Source organism: Neoarius graeffei, chromosome 5 (assembly GCF_027579695.1).
Source record: "Neoarius graeffei isolate fNeoGra1 chromosome 5, fNeoGra1.pri, whole genome shotgun sequence".
In the NCBI taxonomy this organism is placed as follows: domain Eukaryota; kingdom Metazoa; phylum Chordata; class Actinopteri; order Siluriformes; family Ariidae; genus Neoarius; species Neoarius graeffei.
In genome coordinates this window covers 5,167,590-5,188,048 of record NC_083573.1, presented here as the reverse complement: position 1 = coordinate 5,188,048, position 20,459 = coordinate 5,167,590, and the positions used below count along the sequence as shown (strand labels likewise).

Genomic DNA, 20,459 nt, shown 5'->3' with positions numbered 1-20,459 from the left:
TTAACTTTTCCAGCCTCTTATTGCCCCTGTCCCAACTTTTTTGAGATGTGTTGCTGTCATGAAATTTCAAATGAGCCAATATTTGGCATGAAATTTCAAAATGTCTCACTTTCGACATTTGATATATTGTCTATGTTCTATTGTGAATACAATATCAGTTTTTGAGATTTGTAAATTATTGCATTCCGTTTTTATTTACAATTTGTACTTTGTCCCAACTTTTTTGGAATCGGGGTTGTATTGAATAATAAATTTTTAACCGTTTATCCTTACGTTAACGTCATGGAACACCCACAAGGCAAGTTAAGTTCCTCTTCGCACTTATGTTATAGCAGCTACAAACAGTAGTTCCCTCACCAGCACACAAGTCGTTACTTTCAAAACGCTAATTTGTTCGAATGAGCGCAATGCCTTCCGACCAATCAGATTTGAGAATACAGTGGCAGTTCTGTCGTCTCAAGAATTATTTGATAAGAGTCTGCTTTTCAGGAGGCATCTTTTCATCCTTTGGTGACTGAGACATATTTGTTGATTTGTCACTGAGAATTTCACGCCATTGAGCAGCGTTTGAAAACTTCCCATCTTGAGTACCTGTAACAAGGTAGAGTTTGTGTAACAGATGCCTTCAGCAGACTATATTAGCTTTCTCCTGCAGTATTTCAACACTTCAATCAACACCAGTTTTATTTAAACAGCCGGATTCTTCATCGGGCTGCACAGGCACAAGACACCCACACGCCCACTGGAGAGGAACGCCCAATCACGAAAAGTAGCGCCACTGATTTGTCACTGTGTCTTCCTGAGGCACAAATGACTGCCTTCGACTAGCTCAACGAGAGTGGAGGGATGTAGTGCAGAGAAGTGGGGTGGGGGGGTGGATGTGTGATGGTGATGGGAGAGAGAAAGAGAGGGATGGGAGAGCATGAGGCTGTCATCTCGCAAACGCTCCTGCCAAATCAGGGCACTGCGTTCGGGGTTATGCAAGTTTACACCAGGGATGGCATAATTGACAATTGCTAACAACAGAGAACAGGGTGGAGAGTTGTGAATGGCCGGTAATAATTGGAGCGGATGCCCGCTGCGCTGCTCTCGGGGGATCGTAATCCAAGATCTTGTTTCTGATATAATTGTTAGTCAGAGAATTTCTGCATGGCTAGGCCAGCTCAGATTCCCAAGCTGGTTGACAGTGCAAGGCAGTTTAATAGAAAATCTGGTCGCTGAGGTTTTTCTTTTTTTTTTTTCTTTTTTTTTTTTTTGAAGAGCAGATGTGCACTGAACCCACATGCACAGTTCACCAGGAGTGCCGCATGCCATCTCATCCTCTTGTGTCTTTTTCCTCACACCATCTGATGTTGTGTGTAGGCTGAGATGGAGCAGCAGTGGCGGTGGCGGCGCTCGCCTCCGTATCACAGCCTCTCGTTTTTTACATTATTGCTCATCTCTTGCATATTTGCTTGCCTTGTTTGAACAGGAGGACTGGTCCAGAGCAGTCCGGCGCATCTCGGCCTTCCTGACGGACGCCAGGCACGATGCAACAGCAGACAAACAGAGGCACGCAGACCTCGATGGACTGAACAGGCCGATGCCTACGGTGCAGATAGCAGAGTAATTGGACGCTCACCTTTGCACCAGACAACTCACTTATAACCCTTTTCAAGCATGCTTCACTCTCTCTCTCACTCTGTCTCTCTCTCTCCATCTCCATCCTCTCTGCTCCTCACAGTCCAATCCATAACAATGAAACAGGTGACTTTCATGCTGCTGTCAGGAATGATCTAATTTTAGCTGGGTGAATGATTGCAATTGGCTTTGCCTCATCAGATAATTAATCTATGTCACCATTAATTGGAAAAGAGAATAATTACAGGGCTGTGTTGACAGAAATTCTACGCTTCTCCACATTCCCGGATCTAATTACACCTACTAAAACCCCCCTGACCTTACCCCGTGGTTAGTATACCTGCGTCGTCTTAACCAGCGCATGGCCAAAGTATACGCTTCCTCCCTCACCCTGATCTCTCTCTCCCTCCCTCCCCCCCCCCTCTTTTTTTTTTTTTTGTTGTTTATTCCCCTTTCTTCCCCTGTCTTCCCGGCCGCAGAACTGTCTCTCTCAATCACTTTTCAATATTCAATCTTAATTTTGTGGAAGTTTAGCATTTTCAATGAGCTGGAGATGAATGATTAATGAATAAATTTAAATGCTTCATTTTGTCCATGGATCATTAGTCAAGTCCTTTGTGGGAAGGACCTGCAAAAAAAAAAAAAAAAGAAAGAAAGAGAGAGAGAGAGGGAAAATTATTGAGACATTAGCCTGAAGCGATCCAGGGGTAAATAGTATGCACAGAAGGATGTTGTGTGAGCACTACCCACTGGCGTTCCTCAGAACCCCATGAAAACACTCGTGTTCCTATTTTCTCTCATCACATGACTAATGTGCACCAGTGACAAATTCATTTGGGATGATTTTCTCATTTCATTTCTGCGGTTAGCTCCTCATTCGTTCACTTATATATAGATATAGATATAAACGTATAAAATGTGCATTGTTACAGCAGTTTGGTGATTATGTAAGGAATGAAAGCCTCCGCATGGTGCTGCTATAGGAAATTAATCAACAACGGCATCATGTGATGCGACCTGAGGTGAAGCGGAGTCCCTCTTGCTGATTAGTTTCCTATTACGGCATGTCCTGAAGTATTATATTTCTTTTATACCACAGCAATTTCCTGACAATTCCAATTTTTTAAACGCAGTAATGTTATAATTTTTATCCATTTCTCGGGACATTTAAAGGAATAGTCATATCCAGATATAAATCATTGTCCCATTACAAGTCTCTCTCTCTGTTTTTTTTTTATACCGCCGCTCTGAAGGGGGGGGGGGGGGGGGGGTAGACTGGTTTATTTACCTCTGTCCATCCGTCTGTCCGTCCGAAACACCCTTTTTCTCAGCAACCATAAATCATAGCCATTTGGTACCGAACTTCAGCTTGGGGTTCTGTACTGTGTTTACCGTTTTCAGGTCTGTCGCACATCGTCCTTTTTACCAACTTGAACGTATTTACGAAACAGCGTGGATTTACAAAATTTTCATCACACTTTTCTCAGCAACTACAAATCACAACTGCTTGATATTTGGTGCCGAGTTTCAGCTTGGGGTTCTATACCGCGTGTACCGTTTTCAGGTCTGTCGCACATCGACTTCCTGTTTACCGACTGAATGTATTTATGAAACATCTAGGGTGGATTTTGACGCTGTTTCAAGAAGCGAAATGCTATTTCAAAATGACAGTTTACCAGGACGCTATGTGAAATCCCTGGGGAGAGACACGGCTCTTTACTTACTTGTTTCAGGGTTCATTATTTGTTGAAGTCAACATTCATAATAAGTGTTCTATTCCTTCGATTGCTTGCATTCTGATATAAGCGAGAGCGGGGAATACGCAAGTGAGCAGTAGCTCCCAGTTGATCTTGTTTTAAACTTTCCTGAAAACTTTCAATGCTGCAAAACGTAAAACTAAAATCACTGACATTGGAGACTCCTTCCATACTTCCATAGAACTTCACTATGCGACTGTGGAAACGAGAGCGTTCGTATAAACCTGCGATTTACATTTTATAAATATGATTATCCTATCCAGATTGACTGCATATGAGCAATCGCGCGCTCTGATTGGCTAGTCTACTACTAGGCTATCAGCTCATATACGGTGAGTAGAGAAAAACAAAATGGCGGCGCGTGTTGCTGAATCAACCGAGGACGAAATAAAAACTGTACTCGAAAACAAAACCCCAAAAAATACAAAAAAAACCCCAACAAAATATGCAATGAAAGTATTTGATTGGAAGAATGTCTTTTTTATTTTATTTCAGGAATTATTATTATTTTAGCATTTTTCACAAATTGCTCCTGTCATTTCGCCGGTTTGTTGACATTCTCAGCGGAAATGATTTTGTCGGACGTTTTGTATCAAGTTTTTCCTTATCGAATTTGCAAAAAAGAAAAATGCTGTTTCTCAAAATCCCGTGAACGTGGATAGAATAAAACAGTTATTCCACTCAGCCTCGTCGTACATGGCTATCAGCTCATGTACGACTCGATTTCTCGGAACAACTGTTAAATATATATTTACGACCCTGCTGACCAATCAGAAGTGAGAATTCAACACCACTGCGCTCTAAGTTCAAACCCATGAGCGCTGATGTAACCGCTGAGCTGACTTCCTGAATTCCTGACAGCCGTATACGAAGCGACGCGCGCGTGACGCTCTGTTGCTTCGCAGCCTGTCAGAACGCGTTCATCCAGATTCCATCTAACGCAAGGCTCTCGGAAATCTCACTCCAGAGAGTTGTTAATGAAACAATCAAGCCACTGATGAGTAATACAACACACAGGCGTGTATCTGTGGTCCATGCAACGATTTGCTGACAGCATCTCAGGATAGCGTTCATTATATTTGCTCTTTAGGTTCTCAGTACAGTGTCTGTGTTTCCGTGCAGCGTCATTTTTTGCGTGCCGTTATTGGATGCCATGGTCATGTCTTGAAGGATGAAGTGTCTCTCTGCTATCTCTTCCAGTTTGGGCGGCCATATTTTAAATTAGTACACTTCCCAAACACATTCATCTGCGCCCTCGATCCTGCTAATCAATCCTGCGAAATAAATGGCACCAAACCTGGAACGCCATAGTGTCATTAATTTTGCTAGAAACATGCATCAAATCTGTCCATCGCCGTTCCGCGCTGCTCTGACGTTCAGACACACGGTTATGCACATGCGTGCGTGCGCTTTATGAAATACACAACACCGTCACGTCACGAGCATTTTATATATCAATATATATTCATACTGTATACGTGTGTGTTTATAGACACAAAGAACCGGAGCGCCAAGAAATAATCATATTCATGGTCGTATCCTTCCCTTACTTTTTTTTTTTTAATTTGCTTTCCACATAAAACACAAAATGATGAAGTGATATGAAGCCATTTCAAACAGGAGTATGTTTTTGGATACAGTTAGCACAGTGACACCAGAAGTCAGAAGTAATGGCCTTTTTAAAAGATATCATATTTAGCTAACACCCTTGTGCCTTGGTGGATTAATGCCCCTGTTTACACCTGTGAATTTGATATTGATACAGTGACAACGGCTCGAGCCGTGTGAATGATGCTGATGAGTTTGCTATTCAGTTAAATGTGTGGTGGTGGTGATGGTGGGATGGGGGGGTGGTGGTTTGTAGGAGAAAAAAAAACGTCTGGGAAGAAAAGACAAAAAAAAATTAGAAAAAAGAGAAAAGTGGCAAACAAATTCATCAGGAAAATAATGTATGTTCCTTTTTTCCTCCACACTTGCCTGCTCTCCCACACATTCATCTTAACAGAATAATAATTTGTGAAAGTCTCTGACATTTGTGGCTAGCTAGCATGGTAATAAACCCGTGGCTCGGAACGTTTTTTACTTAATTAGAGTCAATCAATCCAAACTTTTGCTCACTTACCGGTGTGAAACAGCGATATAATGAGCAGAAATCAGCACGGTGATTGGAAATACAAATTACAGCTGTTTAAAGGAAACCACACACTCTACTACGTGGCCAGCGATGCAGAAGCCTGCTGGGGACATCTTGAAGGGTTTGGTGCCAAATCGTCGGCTACAGTAGCTCAGGGAGAAGGTGCGAGAGAGAGAGAGAGAGAGAGAGAGAGAGAATGAATACAGCAGGGGCTAATTCAGTATGAGTACTGTACAAAATGAAGATTGTTTCAAGCTACCCCAGTGAAATGCGCCATAAATACAGAACGTGACTCTTAATATTAGTGCTGTTCTTGGAAATGATTGGAAATTTCAATAACAGCACATCCCAAAGTCTTTCATTCCTCTTATCATCATTCTCCAATGATTATAAAACAAACTCGCTCCTGTCCTGAAAACTACAAAACGGTGGCACTGGAGACTCCTTCCAAAAATGCTCCCGAAACGCAGTGTATGTTTTTTTTTCCCCCTACACATGAACATGAGCTCCTACGACAAACAATAACGAAGAAGACAGCACACATTAATTCATATAAACCTTGCTGCTGGTATAGAAAATGAATCGACACCTTCTGACCAATCAGATTTGAGAATTCAGCAGCGCTGTGATATAAGGCCTGGGATTATTCATGTCATGGATTTTTTTTTTTTGCCACAAGTTAAATGGAAGAGTCTTTTAATTTTCAAGCAAAGGTTAATTTCTGAAGTTTCTAAAGCACACAAGCCGAGCTTGGCAGCCACAGCTTGACGTTGTGTTGCAGTTATTATTGTCAGACTATCCAAGGGAGCACAGATAATGTAAAATTCTCTGCTTGGTCCCCGTTTGTTTCACTGCTGACTGGAGGGAGTAATTGGGTGGTGCTGACCATATTATTATCCATTTTCAAATGGGTTACAGCAGTGTCGGAACAAAGGAAGGGAAATGAAATTAAAGGCTTAATGTCTACTAGTGTTGCTTTTTGCACCAAAAGGAAGTGTACAGCGATTCAGGGATTCAACAAATAACCACAACCTAATATGTGGATTAGATGATCGAGAAAGTATCGAGGGTCCTTTATGGGAAAATCACAGGCTTTTCAGATTCATGTGACAAAATGCACGCATATAAAGATATACATCAAATAACATATGTGATCGCATGAAAAATCTCATTCACAGGAGGAATTCATGCCTGAAAAAAAGGAAACCACATACTGACTGGTGAAAATGTATAAATCAGGTGTAATAATCCTATGTGGAAATGAATTCTGTAAAAAAACACATGAAAATTCTCATGTACATGACCGATGAAAAATAAAACTTGAGTAAAAAATCACCTGGGAAAATAAAACCTGAATAAAAAATCACCTGGAATAAATAAAACCTGAATAAAAATAAATAATGAGTAAAAATCACCTGGAATAAATAAAACATGACTAAAAAGAACCTGGGAAAAATAAAACCTGAATAACAATCACCTGGGAAAAATAAAACATGAGTAAAAATCACCTGGGAAAAATAAAACAGGAGTAAAAATCACCTGGGGAAAAATAAAACGGGAGTAAAAATCACCTGGGGAAAAATAAAACAGGAGTAAAAATCACCTGGGGAAAAATAAAACAGGAGTAAAAAAATCACCTGGGAAAAATAAAACAGGAGTAAAAAATCACCTGGGAAAAATAAAACAGGAGTAAAAATCACCTGGGAAAAATAAAACAGGAGTAAAAATCACCTGGGAAAAATAAAATAGGAGTAAAAATAAAACAGAAGTAAAAATCACCTGGGAAAAATAAAACCTGAATAAAAATCACCTGGGAAAAATAAAACCTGAATAAAAATAAAACATGAATAAAGATCACCTGGGAAAAATAAACATGAGTAAAAATAAAACATGAGTAAAAATCACCTGGGAAAAATAAAACGAGTAAAAATCACCTGGGAAAAATAAAACATGAGTAAAAATCACCTGGGATCAATAAGTTATTTTTATAAAAATGACATGCAAATACATGATTCATAAAGTAAATCACGTGAAAATCAAATGAATTAATTATGTAGAAATCACATGTGAAAATCTTGTTTAAAATGAATCCTATGTCATAATCACATGTGAAATGTAAACAAAAACCACATTTAAAAATAAATGAATCATTTGTTGATAGATAGATAGATAGATAGATAGATAGATAGATAGATAGATAGATAGATAAAAATAATTGCATCATACAATAAACAAATCATGCGAGAGAAATTTGTGAAACCTCACAAGTGAAGAGTCGAGTGTAAATTTGATGTGACTTTTCTGTAAAGGGTGTGAAGAATCGTATCAGGAGTCCAGTTTGATGTAACCATAGAACCATTTATTCGTTTGAAGAACACGGTCCTCCCGGTAAACTCTTCGTTTGTGTGGCGTGTCCCTGTGAGGAACGTTTGGGTTTGGGTGCTGCTTTAACTAATAAAATCTCCCAGTTCTCCTCAGAAATAAGCATCAGCTCTGCTCCAGTGGCTTTACCTTCCCCAGGTGATCGCGCCACTGAGCCCACAGCCGCTCCATCGCACACGGCTCTACTGCTGCTGCTGCCAACCCTGAGGGTGGCTACCCGTTAGCAGCGCACACGCGCGTACACACACACACACACACTCTAAAATGCCTGCCTGCACGTACGCACTCAGGTACACAGAAAGACACACAGAGAAATGCTATTGTCCCTCGAGTGTCCCATCATGTCTCTGCCCTAGCTGCCCAGATGCTCTCTTGGGGACACTACTTCTCTTACTCTTCTCTCTCTTTCTCATGCACACACACTTTCTCTCTCTCTCTCTCTCTCTGTCTCTCTCTCTCTCTCTCTCTCTCTCTCTCTCTCTCTGTTGTGTTTTCTTTGTCATGAGTGATCATCTGCAGGTCTCCAAGCGCCCGGGCCCACCTGGTCGAGAACTCGCCCATTAGAAGCCCATATGTGAGAAAGAAGCAGCACATCTACATTTCTACACCAACGCAACACCCCTGTGGTACACACACACACACACACGTTTCTCTTACTGTCCTTATGAGGACTTTCCATTGACATGACAATTAATACAGCTAATTAACACTCTACTACATCTAAATCTAACCCGAACACTAACCTCAGGAACCAGTAAAAAGCATTTTTTTCTTGATTTTGTTTTTTTTCTTCAATAAAAGCTGAAGATTTTGAAAATTAAAAAAGCACCTTTCCTCATGGGGACCAGCCAAATGTCCTCACAAAATCAAAACTGTCAGATATTCCTATCCTTGTGAGGACATTTGGTTCCCACCGAGATATTAAAACATTCCCTTCCCCCTTACACACACACACACACACACACACACACACACACACAGAGTATTAAAGCTAATTTGGCTCATTATTGTGTTGTTGAGTCAATCATATGGAAAAAGAACATTTCCATTTGCTATTTTCTACTGCATTTCATTTCCATGTTTACTGAATAGTATAAAGAACAGAAGGAAAATGAAGGAAGTTATGATCAGTGAATCACACTTTACACATACAGGATATATGTTATGACTACGTTCAGAAATCATCATGTTCAGGCATACGACAAGGTCAAAATCACAGAGGTGCCAACATTTATGGTTTATCGATTTTAACATTTACTGTTTTTGACCTGTTGCGTCAGCAATAAAGTGAGACACCTGAAAACGACATTTTTCTGCTTTTCATGTTATAGACCAGAAGACATACAAATAAAATTCGCCCAAACAAAGGCAGATTGACTGAAGGGGAAAGGACATGCGATGTAAATCACATTTGCTTCACTTTCAGACTTTACGTAGGTGAACTTTGACCTTTTCTGATTCGCTAACTTCAGGTTTCTAAGCCGACAGGAACTCAGTGGGCTGTGGAAAGAAATGAAGGAGCTGTTTAGTATTCCAGTAAGTGTTCACACAGGACTTTTACCTCACTTTTTTGTTTGTTTGGTTGGTTGGTTTTTTACTGTTGGGTTTTTTTTGCGATAAAAGCTTTTTTTGAGGGGGGGATCTGGGTAAAATATTCAATTCAGTTTTATTTGTGTAGCACTTTTAACAATAGACATCATCACAAAGCAGCTTTTACAGAAATACTATCTATAAATTACGGACATAAATTTTCAACATATAAATAAAAAATGTATGACGAACGTATCTCTGAGTATCTTTTATGTCATGTGTCGTTTAGTTTCCCGAAACTACTGCGATAAAATTCTGTTTTATGTTTTATTTTGGTTTTGGGTTTTTTTGGTGGTAAAATTCTGTTTGATATTTGTTTTCTGTTTTTTTTTAGCATAATATTCTGTTTTGTGGTAAAGTTGTTTCGAAGGTAAAATTCTTAATTTTTAATTAAAACTTTGTTGTTTATTTATTGGTATGAATTTCTGTGTCGTTGTGCTCAAAATCTGTGGTTTCTGTGGTAAAGATCTGTTTTTTGCCGTGGAATTCTGGGTTCTGATTCTTGATGGGGTTAAATTCTGCTTTGTAGTTTTGTTTGATCAAATTCTGTTTAAGATTTGCTTTCTGTTTTTATCATAATATTCTGTTTTGCTTTCTTTCATGGGAAGTTTCTAGATTTTTGTGGTAAAATGATGTTTTCTGAGGTAAAATTATTTTCTTTCATTGTAAAACTTTGTTGTTTTTTATTGGCATTAATTTCTTTTGTGTGGTTATGATAAAATTCTGTGGTTTCTGTGGTAAACAGCTGGTTTTTGTGGTAGAATTCTGGGTGAATTTCTGGTTTGTAGTTTTGTTTGATAAAATTCTGTTTGTGTTCTGTTTTTATCGTAATATTCTCTTTTGGGGTTTTTTGGGGTAAATTTCTAGATTTTTGTGGTGAAATTATGTGTTCTGTGGTAAAATTCTTTTTTATTGTCAAATTCTGGGGGTTTCGAGTAAAACTTTGTTTTTGATTCGTATGAATTTTTTTTGTGTGTGTGGCTGTGTTAAAATTCTGTGGTTTCTGTGGTAAACATCTGGTTTTTGGAGTAGAATTCTGGGTTGTGGTTCTTTACATGGTTAAATTCTGCTTTGTAGTTTTGTTTGATAAAATTTTTTATATTTTTCTGTTTTTTTCGCGGAATATTCTGCTTTGTGGTAAAATTGTTTGGAAGGTAAAATTCTCGGGTTGTTTTGTGGTAAATTTCTCGATTTTTGTGGTGAAATTATGTTTTTGTGGTAGAGTTCTGGGTTTTCTGTGGTAAAATTCTTTTTTTTATTGTAAAATTCTGGGGTTTTGCATGAAAACTTTGTTGTTTTTTTTATTGGTATGAACGTTTGTGTGTGGCTGTGGTAAACTTCTGTGCTTTCTGTGGTAAACATCTGTTTTTTTGTCGTAGAATTCTGGGTTGTGATTCTTTATGTGGTTAAATTCTGTTTTTTTTGTGGTAAAATCCTTTTTCTGTCAAATAATTCTGCAGGTTTTATCATAAATATCGATATTTATAGTAGAATTCTATATTTTATGAGGTGAATGTCTGTTTTGTTTATGGTAAAATAAGTTTTCTGTGGTAAATTTCTGTTTAGTTTGTGGTAAAATTCTGTTATGGGGATTTTTGTGGGGATTTTTTTTCTTCTTTCTTGTTAAATTTCATTTATTTACTTATTTTGTGGTAAATTTTTAGATTTTTGTGGTGAAATTATGATTTTGTGGTAAATTTCTGGGTTTTCTGTGGTAAAATTCTTTTTGTTTATTGTAAAATTCTGGGCTTTTGCAGCAAAACTTTGTTGCTTTTTATTGGTATGAATTTTTTTGTGTGGCTGTGGTAAAATTCTGGGCTTTCTTATGTGGTAAACCTCTGGTTTTTGTTGTAGAATTCTGGGTTGTGATTCTTTCTGTGGTTTTTCTGCTTTTTTGTGGGAAAATTCTTTTTCTGTCATAAAATTCTGCAGGTTTTGTTGTAAATATCGATTTTTATCGTAAAATTCTGTTTTATGAGGTAAATGTCTTTTTTGTTTATGGTAAAATAAGTTTTTTGTGGTCAATTTCTGTTTCGTTTGTGGTAAAATTCTGTTATGGGGATTTTTTTGGGGGGGGAATTTTGTCTTCTTTCATGTTAAATTTCATTTATTTCTCTCTACTTGCTTGGATTTTCATGTTAGCAATGTTGGCACCTCTGAAATGATGACCAATACATGATACACCGCTCGTCCATCTCCATCTCTTCTGTAACTGACACGAATCTATAAATGCCAAAGATATTTTCTATTCAGTCTGAATGGTCTTATATGTAGAGTCATTATGACTAACATGCTGCTGCACACAAAGGACTAAGTGGTGCGTTAGGCTACAAATACAGCATAAAGCACACAGATCATTTGCGCGGAATAAACATGGGTTTATGCTGTAAAGGACAGATTGTGTCAAAATAACTGCGAGCATCTTTTAACAAGCCAAACATACTAAAGGCTGTGAAAAATCCACACTGTTCAAGCTCAGGCTCTTCCACATAACTCAAATGTCTAAAGGCTTTAATATATGATTTAAAAAAAAAAAAAACGTGCCAACTTCTTACACAAAAAGCTACTTTCTGAATGTTGTCATTGCACCACATTTAGTTAGCAAAAATATTTTTTTACAAACAAGATGATATCGCAGCACTCCGTGATATTAATATGATCTGTTCCCTGATCTGTAAAGCACCTGGTTATCTTGCTCGGCGCCGATAAGAAAAAGTGCTGCGGATTTCCAGTTTGTGAGCACATTTGGGCTGAATCTTTCACACGTCACAAATTGCAGATGGGAAGCGGTGATCTTGAACAGCCGATCACCCCAGCGTGACCATCTGACACCTTCCATTTAGGAAAATAATACTTTCTATCTTAGCATACTCTCCCCACTGCAGCCAACCAAAGGAAATATGCTTGGAGGAGTTTCAGCTACTAACTTTCACTCCTTCTGCGCTCCTCTCTCTCTCTCTCTCTCTCTCTCTCTGCTTTTCCAGGACATCTTATCTCATCTCATTTTAGAAATATATTTCCTTTGTTCAAATAAAGGTGAAGGTTTCTAAAAGGTACGAGAAAATACAGAGTGAATAACATTTGCAGTTATTTCTTTGAAACAAGAACACACTCGAGAGAACACACTTCCCGTATATCACCTTTTACATTCCTCCATTGGGAGGGATTAAACATTTTTCTATCTCAAATGGAAAAAAAAAAGAATTAAATTTCAGACATCCATGAACATATTAACACATTATAGGACATGATGGATATGAAAAATAATAATAATAATACACTTGGATGCATGCTGTTTAAGGAAAATAATCAATGACGAGTGTGAGCTATGGTTACCACCCTGTGGTTGATTATTTTCCGATCACAGCATGGACTGAAGTGTTTTATTCCTCTTATACCACAGCAATTTGCCAAACATGACAATTTTTTACTTATTAAAGCGCAACACTTCATAATTTCTATCCATTTACATTTACTTTTAAAGTCATGGAGCGTCCGCGAAGCAGGATAGTACCTGTTATTGCTCACGTGAAAGCGAGACTGCCTTTCAGATTTTTCAAGTGTAGGTCATAAAAATAATTTTTCCCAACACCCAGTTATTTTTGTTTAGTGACCGAAAGCTACTGAATTCGAATCACAGATTTCCAATTTTATTCGTTTTTTTTTAACAGAACAATTAATGAATTTATCTCCACGTGGCTGTAAATTCTCTGCTATTTTTTCCTGCTTCACCATGACCCAATACAAGATACTATGTCATGCGCCACGTGATGGGCTTTCCCCGTTCGCACAAGGCATTGTGGGATACAAATTTGAAACAGGAGAGAAAAATGGAGGACGTGAGTGTGCGAATGAAACGTGAAAGACCGACTACAGTAATGGAAAGAAAGCGAGAAGAAAAGACGTTATGTTAAGCCAGTATCTCACTGGGCTGCGACAGCCTGTGACTAGTTGGAGACACAACAATTGCGATAAAATATGCGAATTAGCGACGATTTTGACTTGGAATCATACTGAATTAATATTTGCATATTTTACCACAATTGTTGTATCTCCAACTAATCGCAGGCTGTAGCAGCCCAGTGAAATACTGGCTCGCACTTCCTGTCTCAACTCGCACTTCCTGTCTCACGGAAACTGACTTGAGAAGGGTTCGTGACGGCTTTGCGACACCAGCGATGCATTTGCGGCTATTTTGAGAGAAATTTTGTCGCACGAAATTTTTGAACATGTTCAAAATTTCAGCGATGAAGTAGCGACACTTTGCGACTCATGCGAGGAAATTGAGAAGCCCCGCGAATGTTTCAAGACACTTTTGAAACTCTCTCACGAATGACATTTGCAATTTGTCACAAGCTGTCGCAGCTCAGTGAGATACGACCCTTATGTACGAAGGAAAGGAAACGCAGGACCAAACTAATAAATATCGGCGCTCAGCGAGCACCTCGGTGTGATCAGCTGTTCATTAAGCGTCAGAATGGTGGTAAACCTGCGCATGCGCACACGCACGGAGTTCCTCTGTCTGCTTGACTGCGCAAACCGAGTGATTTCATACATGTTATTTGCTTTAATCCCCTCAAATTAAATAACTTCCCAGCCACAGAATGGCCTAATATTTTGTGAGATATTGCAAAAATAAACATATATCACAATGACCACACTTCAGACGGAACTAAATTTCACCGATTTTATGAAATCGAAAGGCCGTCTCGCTTTATCAGTCATTTTCTTACTTTTTCCTGAAGAGTTATAATCTTCAAGACTTGCACTGGAGACTCCTTCCATAAAGGTTCAGTAAACATCTCTTTACAGAAAACTTCACCATGTAAAGTCCTGATGAATGAGCGTAGTTTCGCCTTTGACCTCATTTACTTCCTTCAAGTGAAAATAGCTTATGATTTGAGAACGAAGAGGCAAGGTTTGAAAGGAAATTTTCAAGTGCGGAACACACCTCATTCATCTCAACCCACGTCGTGAAAAGTGTTTCTTCATTTTGTGTTTTGATATTGTGCTAATATCTCACAGGTCATGCTTTCCATACGGCGATTATCGTTTCAAATAAATGTCTCCATTGGGACAAAGATTTTTGACCTCGAAGAAACCGTACGTGTTGAAAAAAAACATTCATTTTCATATTTTTAATTTCACAAATTGAGAAAAATTTCCTTCATATGCGCTAAATGTCAGTGGAGCGCTGCGAATTCTCAATTCTGATTGTCACGGACGTTCCACAACATTAAACGTGTTTTTCATTCATGAATAAAAATAAATAAATGTGTTCATGTTGCCAAATTGCTGTCTTCAGGACAGAAGAGGTTACATTTTGTTAATTTTTTTTTTCCAGGAAGCTTTGTTTTTTCCCTTATTAACGAGAGAGAGAGAGAGAGAGAGAGAGGCTGGTAGCTGCAATAAAATCAGTGATGACAGGAACGGAGTTGTTCCACAAGTGAGTATTTGAGGAATAAAACACTTTGTGATGTGCTCTTCGAGGAAAATAATCAACAAAGAGTCATATCTGAGAAAGTGAAAATATCTTGAGAGAAATGAATACGACCTGCTTTTAGATGCTTTAGCACATTTCAAGCTTTGTGCTTCGTGAAATAAACAATTAAAATTAGGCAGTCGAACAGATTATTTCAAGCAGAAATGAAATAATATCTAATCATAAAATCTGAGATTTGGTGTATTGTGATCTTCTAAAAGGAAATTCTCAATACACGACAGTTTTTAAGAATTTTTTTTTGGTCGCAGTAAGTCTGCTTCATCACACCATAAGGTCGATCATTAGCCAATAAAACGTCACCCTTTTGATGAGGGAAATGAACTCTTGTGTGGATATGTATGATGGTATGGACGCAGGTGAACGTGTGTGCATTGATGATGATGGTGATGATCACGCCACTCTCTCAGCACGGACCCAGTGCTCCACTCACGAGCGTTACACGTGGCGATAAATATGAGTTGGGTTTTTAACTGAGGGGAAGAGAGAGTTGTAAATGTTCTCAGTGATTTGCAGTCTCTAAGGGTTTAATTAAGTCCACAGTCTCCGCTTTAACATGATGAGACTCACTCGACGCCCCGCTGTAACACGGCACACACCCGGAATGCCCCGCCATCTCCACTCCACAGGCCTCAGGAGAACCGAGACGCTAGACGGAGCTTAAACGCTCGGAGAGACGGCCATCTCAGATGGTCTAACAAGTCAACGGAGAATTGGCTGATAGCATATCAATTTTAGCCTGCTGCTCTCCACTGGTTATGAGCGATGACACGATGACAAGAGTGCAGATTTATAAAAACGTTTTATAGGTGTTTCGAACATGACTAGAAATCATACATATCCTGTTTATAACTTTTGATTGTATTTGCTTCTGGTAAATACAAGTTGTTGTTTGGTTTTTCTTAACATGAACTTGTTGCATCTCCTCATAAGTTCTCCCACATACTCACATCACACTCTTGGCTCCTTGGGAGCAATAAACAAATTAATGAAATCCTCGATCACAATGTTTTGGGAAAGATATTTTCTGGATATATAAAACACCAAACATTATCGCTGGACAATAATTCAGTAATACAAATGATTATACAGTCGTATTCATTTTCGTAAATTTTTTTTTGGGGGGGGGGGGGGGGGGATGACATACTCTAGATAACAACAAACACAGTGGTGTGATGAAGGAGAACTACTGTTACCGTGGTGAAGTTGATTATTTTCCAAAAACACCGTGTGTTTTTAAAAATTCCTTTTATCGCACAACAATTTACAGGTTTCCATTTTGTATTTATTACAGAACGACACTTTTTATCCATTTAGAGTTACATGTTGTAGAACATCCATGAAGCAGGCTTGTAGTACTCGAGTCCAGGACTCGTGACTTGACTTGGACTCGGACTCGTAAATTGGAGACGAGGGACTCGGATTTTTTCTTTATTTTTTGCAACATGCCATAATAATTTGGCATAAGATATTGAGATCTACGTTAATTTTTAGACTAATTTTGTGCAAGAGAATGCACATTCACCTGTTCATACGTCATGTTCAGGAACAAACTAACGTTAACGGCGTTAAAATGCCTGGAGAGACGCCACTAGGATCGTCCGCTTTGCTTCTACAGACTTCTCGTGCAGTGGGAAAAAATGCACTGCGATGTGTTCCATATGTAGAAGAACGATCGAGGAGACGACGAGGACGATCTCGAACTTCAGTCGCCATTTGGCAAGACTCCACCCAGAGAAGGAAGTGACACGCTATGTTCATTGCTCTGTTGAGAGTGGGTGGGGCTTGCTTGCTGAGCGATGAACTAGCTAGTGTTGACCGTCTCTCATGTTATTTGCCCTGTTGATAGTGGGCGGGGCTTGCTGAGCAATGAACAAGCTTTTTATCTGTAGCCTGTTCACTAAAACGGGGCAGTCGAGCAGTAATGTTAGTCCGACACAGTAGCAGAGACGCTTTCACATAAAGGCAGCAACAGCCACCGTCACATGATGCAGATGGAGTCTTGTTCTCGGACTCGACTCTGATCAATAGTGGACTTGAGACTGGACTCGGACTCGAGGTTTCGTGACTCGACTACAACACTGCCACAAAGCAAGTTTTTTGTTCTCGCTTTGCAAATATGAACACGCGTTCTCTCACAGCTTCTTTTTTTAAAATTGATCTTAAAATCAATCAAACAAACAAATAAGTAGTTAGACTTCCCTGTTCACGCGCACTCTCACGCTCGTCACTTTGCACGTAAATAATCACAATGCGTATCCGAAACACGTCCCTGATCAGAATGACCCGTTCGTTATTTTTGAGTTTTCACGCCTTCGCTTTCACTCGTGTGTGTTTCGTGTTCACTCATCGCCCGTGCTTTCCTTGTTTGTTTTTGAGGAACAATTCATCAAGGCGTGTCTTGAGCAGAAACTGTCATCAATCCTGTATCAGAATAAACGTGTTTCTGTTGTATGTCGATGCAGGATGAAAGTTCGGAGGTCATTTTGAAGAACAAGCAAGAAAAAGAGTGTGAAGACATTACTGTGGTATAAGTGCAATAAACGTATCACGACAACCGCCAAGGATATGGACTGCAAATATTAATTTCCAGAGGAAATCAAAAATAAATAAATAAATAAATAAATAAATAGAAGTGCGGTCGTTTAATTAATCAGGAAAGCTGCTTCCAAAGTAAAGTAAGTATGAACATACCTGTATGTATGTGTGTGTGTGTGTATATATATATATATATATATAAAAAATTTTTTTTTTGCGGTCTGGTTTCCATCAAATCATGCACTTGTGAGCGGTCCAGAATCCTACGATCCGGACCCCGGTTATGGACCTTTGGTGACTCGCTTGTTCAACAACAAACATTGCAGCAATTTTTTGTCAACATTTATTTTCACATTTCTCAGTATAATAGCATAAATATTACAGCATGGATAGCGATAACGGCGGCACGGTGGTGTAGTGGTTCGCACTGTCGCCTCACAGCAAGAAGGTCCGGGTTCAAGCCCCGTGGCCGGCGAGGGCCTTTCTGTGCGGAGTTTGCATGTTCTCCCCGTGTCCGCGTGGGTTTCCTCCGGGTGCTCCGGTTTCCCCCACAGTCCAAAGACATGCAGGTTAGGTTAACTGGTGACTCTAAATTGAGCGTAGGTGTGAATGTGAGTGTGAATGGTTGTCTGTGTCTATGTGTCAGCCCTGTGATGACCTGGCGACTTGTCCAGGGTGTACCCCGCCTTTCACCCGTAGTCAGCTGGGATAGGCTCCAGCTTGCCTGCGACCCTATAGAACAGGATAAGCAGCTACAGATAATGGATGGATGGATGGATAGAGATATAACAACAGTGTTGACAACGAAAGCGAGTTTGACTACCTTGATGATAAAATAAAAAAAAACATTTCAGGAGAAAGCCAAGTCGCAAGCAGATTTGTTTGAAAGATGTTTCCTTTTCGGGCGCTGTCATTTTCTGTTACAATTTGGTAAAGAAAAAATATAGATATTATTTACCAGCTGGGAGGTCCGTATCGTGAAATGCCATCACTGAGGTCTTGAAAATACTGACTGAGGCCTGAGGCGAGGTATTTCATGATACGGACCTCCCAGCTGGTAAATAATATATCCATCCATTATCTGTAGCCGCTTATCCTCTCCTACAGCGTCGCAGGCAAGCTGGAGCCTATCCCAGCTGACTATGGGTGAGAGGCGGGGCACACCCTGGACAAGTCGCCAGGTCATCACAGGGCTGACAGTAAATTAAAATATATATATATATATATATATATATATATATATATATATATATATATATATATATATATATACGGGGCGGCACGGTGGTGTAGTGGTTAGCACTGTCGCCTCACAGTTCTCCCCGTGTCCGCATGGGTTTCCTCTGGGTGCTCCGGTTTCCCCCACAGTCCAAAGACATGCAGGTTAGGTTAACTGGTGACTCTAAATTATTGACCGTAGGTGTGAATGTGAGTGTGAATGGTTGTCTGTGTCCATGTGTCGGCCCTGTGATGACCTGGCAACTTGTCCAGGGTGTACCCCGCCTTTCGCCCGTAGTCAGCTGGGATAGGCTCCAGCTTGTATGTCCATTCAGAAAGGATACGTTTCGCCCATTTTTTTCCCTTTTAGAACACCAACAACATGATATCCACCACCACCGCTTGAGAGTGACACTCACATAATATAAGCAAATAATCAGTAATAATAATAATAGGGGCAGCATGGTGGTGTAGTGCTTAGCACTGTCGCCTCACAGCAAGAAGGTCTTGGGTTCGAGGGCCTTTCTGCGTGGACTTTGCATGTTCTCCCCATGGGTTTCCTCCGGGTGCTCCGGTTTCCCCCACAGTCCAAAGACATGCAGGTCAGGCTAATTGGTGGGTCTCAATTGACCGTAGGTGTGAATGTGAGCGTGAATGGTTGTCTGTATCAGCCCTGCGATGACCTGATACATATATTTATATGTATATGTATATTTCGGATTATGTTTCTAAATACGGTGTGTGTTTGATGCTGAAGCAGGAGCAAAGTTTGAAGGACTTGAGGTAGGTATGTGGTTTTGAAGGACTAGCAAAGAAGATGAGGTGGTGGTGGTGGTTGTGGTGGTGGTGGGAGGGGGGGTATTTTGGCGATGGAGATTAAGGCAGGGGCTTTTTGTCATTTGTGCGAGACAAGCCATTCATCCATCCCGTTCTCAGCCAACAAAAAAAGGCTGCTCCCAGAAATTAGCAGTTTCAGCTCAGCAGCAAAGCCGTCGGGCTGTGAAGGCACAGAGAAATTGACTAATTAGCAATGCGCACTAAAACTTGACGGTTCTCTCCATAACGGCGAGGCGCAAAGAGGAAAAAAAAAGAAAGAAAGAGAAAGAAAGAAAGAGACTCAATTTTTTTGCTTTCTATCTCACTCTTTTTTCCTCCTCCTCTCTCTCTCTTTCTCCCTCTCTCTCCTCTCTCTCTATAGATGTTTGAAATCGCAGTCATTTACGCTCGACAGTTTTTACAATAGCCTTGAGCCATAATTTTGCCCGTCTCTCTAGCATCCATAGCCCTGCATGGTCTCTCTCCGCCGGCCATGCGCGACCGTTTCTCTCCCCAACCGTGGATTTCCTATTACTCTCGTTACGACTCACTGAGCCCCAGGCCCAAGGATAATGATGTGTTGTTTCTTGGTAGCATAATTTGTCACACGTATATTTCTTCTTCTTCCTTCCTTCCTTCCTTCCTTCTTCTTCTTCTTCTCTTGCAGAAAGCACGGCTCAGTCTCACTCTCACTCTCTCTCTCTCTCTCTCACTATCTATCTATCTATCTATCTATCTATCTCTATCTCTATCTCTTTCAGCACTCTTCTTAGTTGAGTTTAATTCCAGGCGTAATAAATAAAAAAGACAGACAGGGAAAGAAAAGAAATACGCGGCTTGCGCATCGACTCCCTAGCCAGACTTTACAGAAAAAAAGAAAGAAAGAAAGAAAAAAAAAACAAGG

General features: G+C 39.8%; 1 protein-coding gene across 1 annotated transcript in view; it reads left to right on the top strand.

The window, feature by feature from the left end:
• LOC132886418 (coiled-coil domain-containing protein 178) overlaps positions 1-1,739 on the top strand; it is a 51,346-nt gene extending 49,607 nt beyond the window's left edge. The window contains exon 19 of the mRNA XM_060921028.1: positions 1,472-1,739. Within this exon, the coding sequence (XP_060777011.1) occupies positions 1,472-1,609 (138 nt within the window). The 3' untranslated portion in view covers positions 1,610-1,739. The remainder of the gene's footprint in view (positions 1-1,471) is intronic.
• The last annotated feature ends 18,720 nt before the right edge of the window (positions 1,740-20,459 follow it).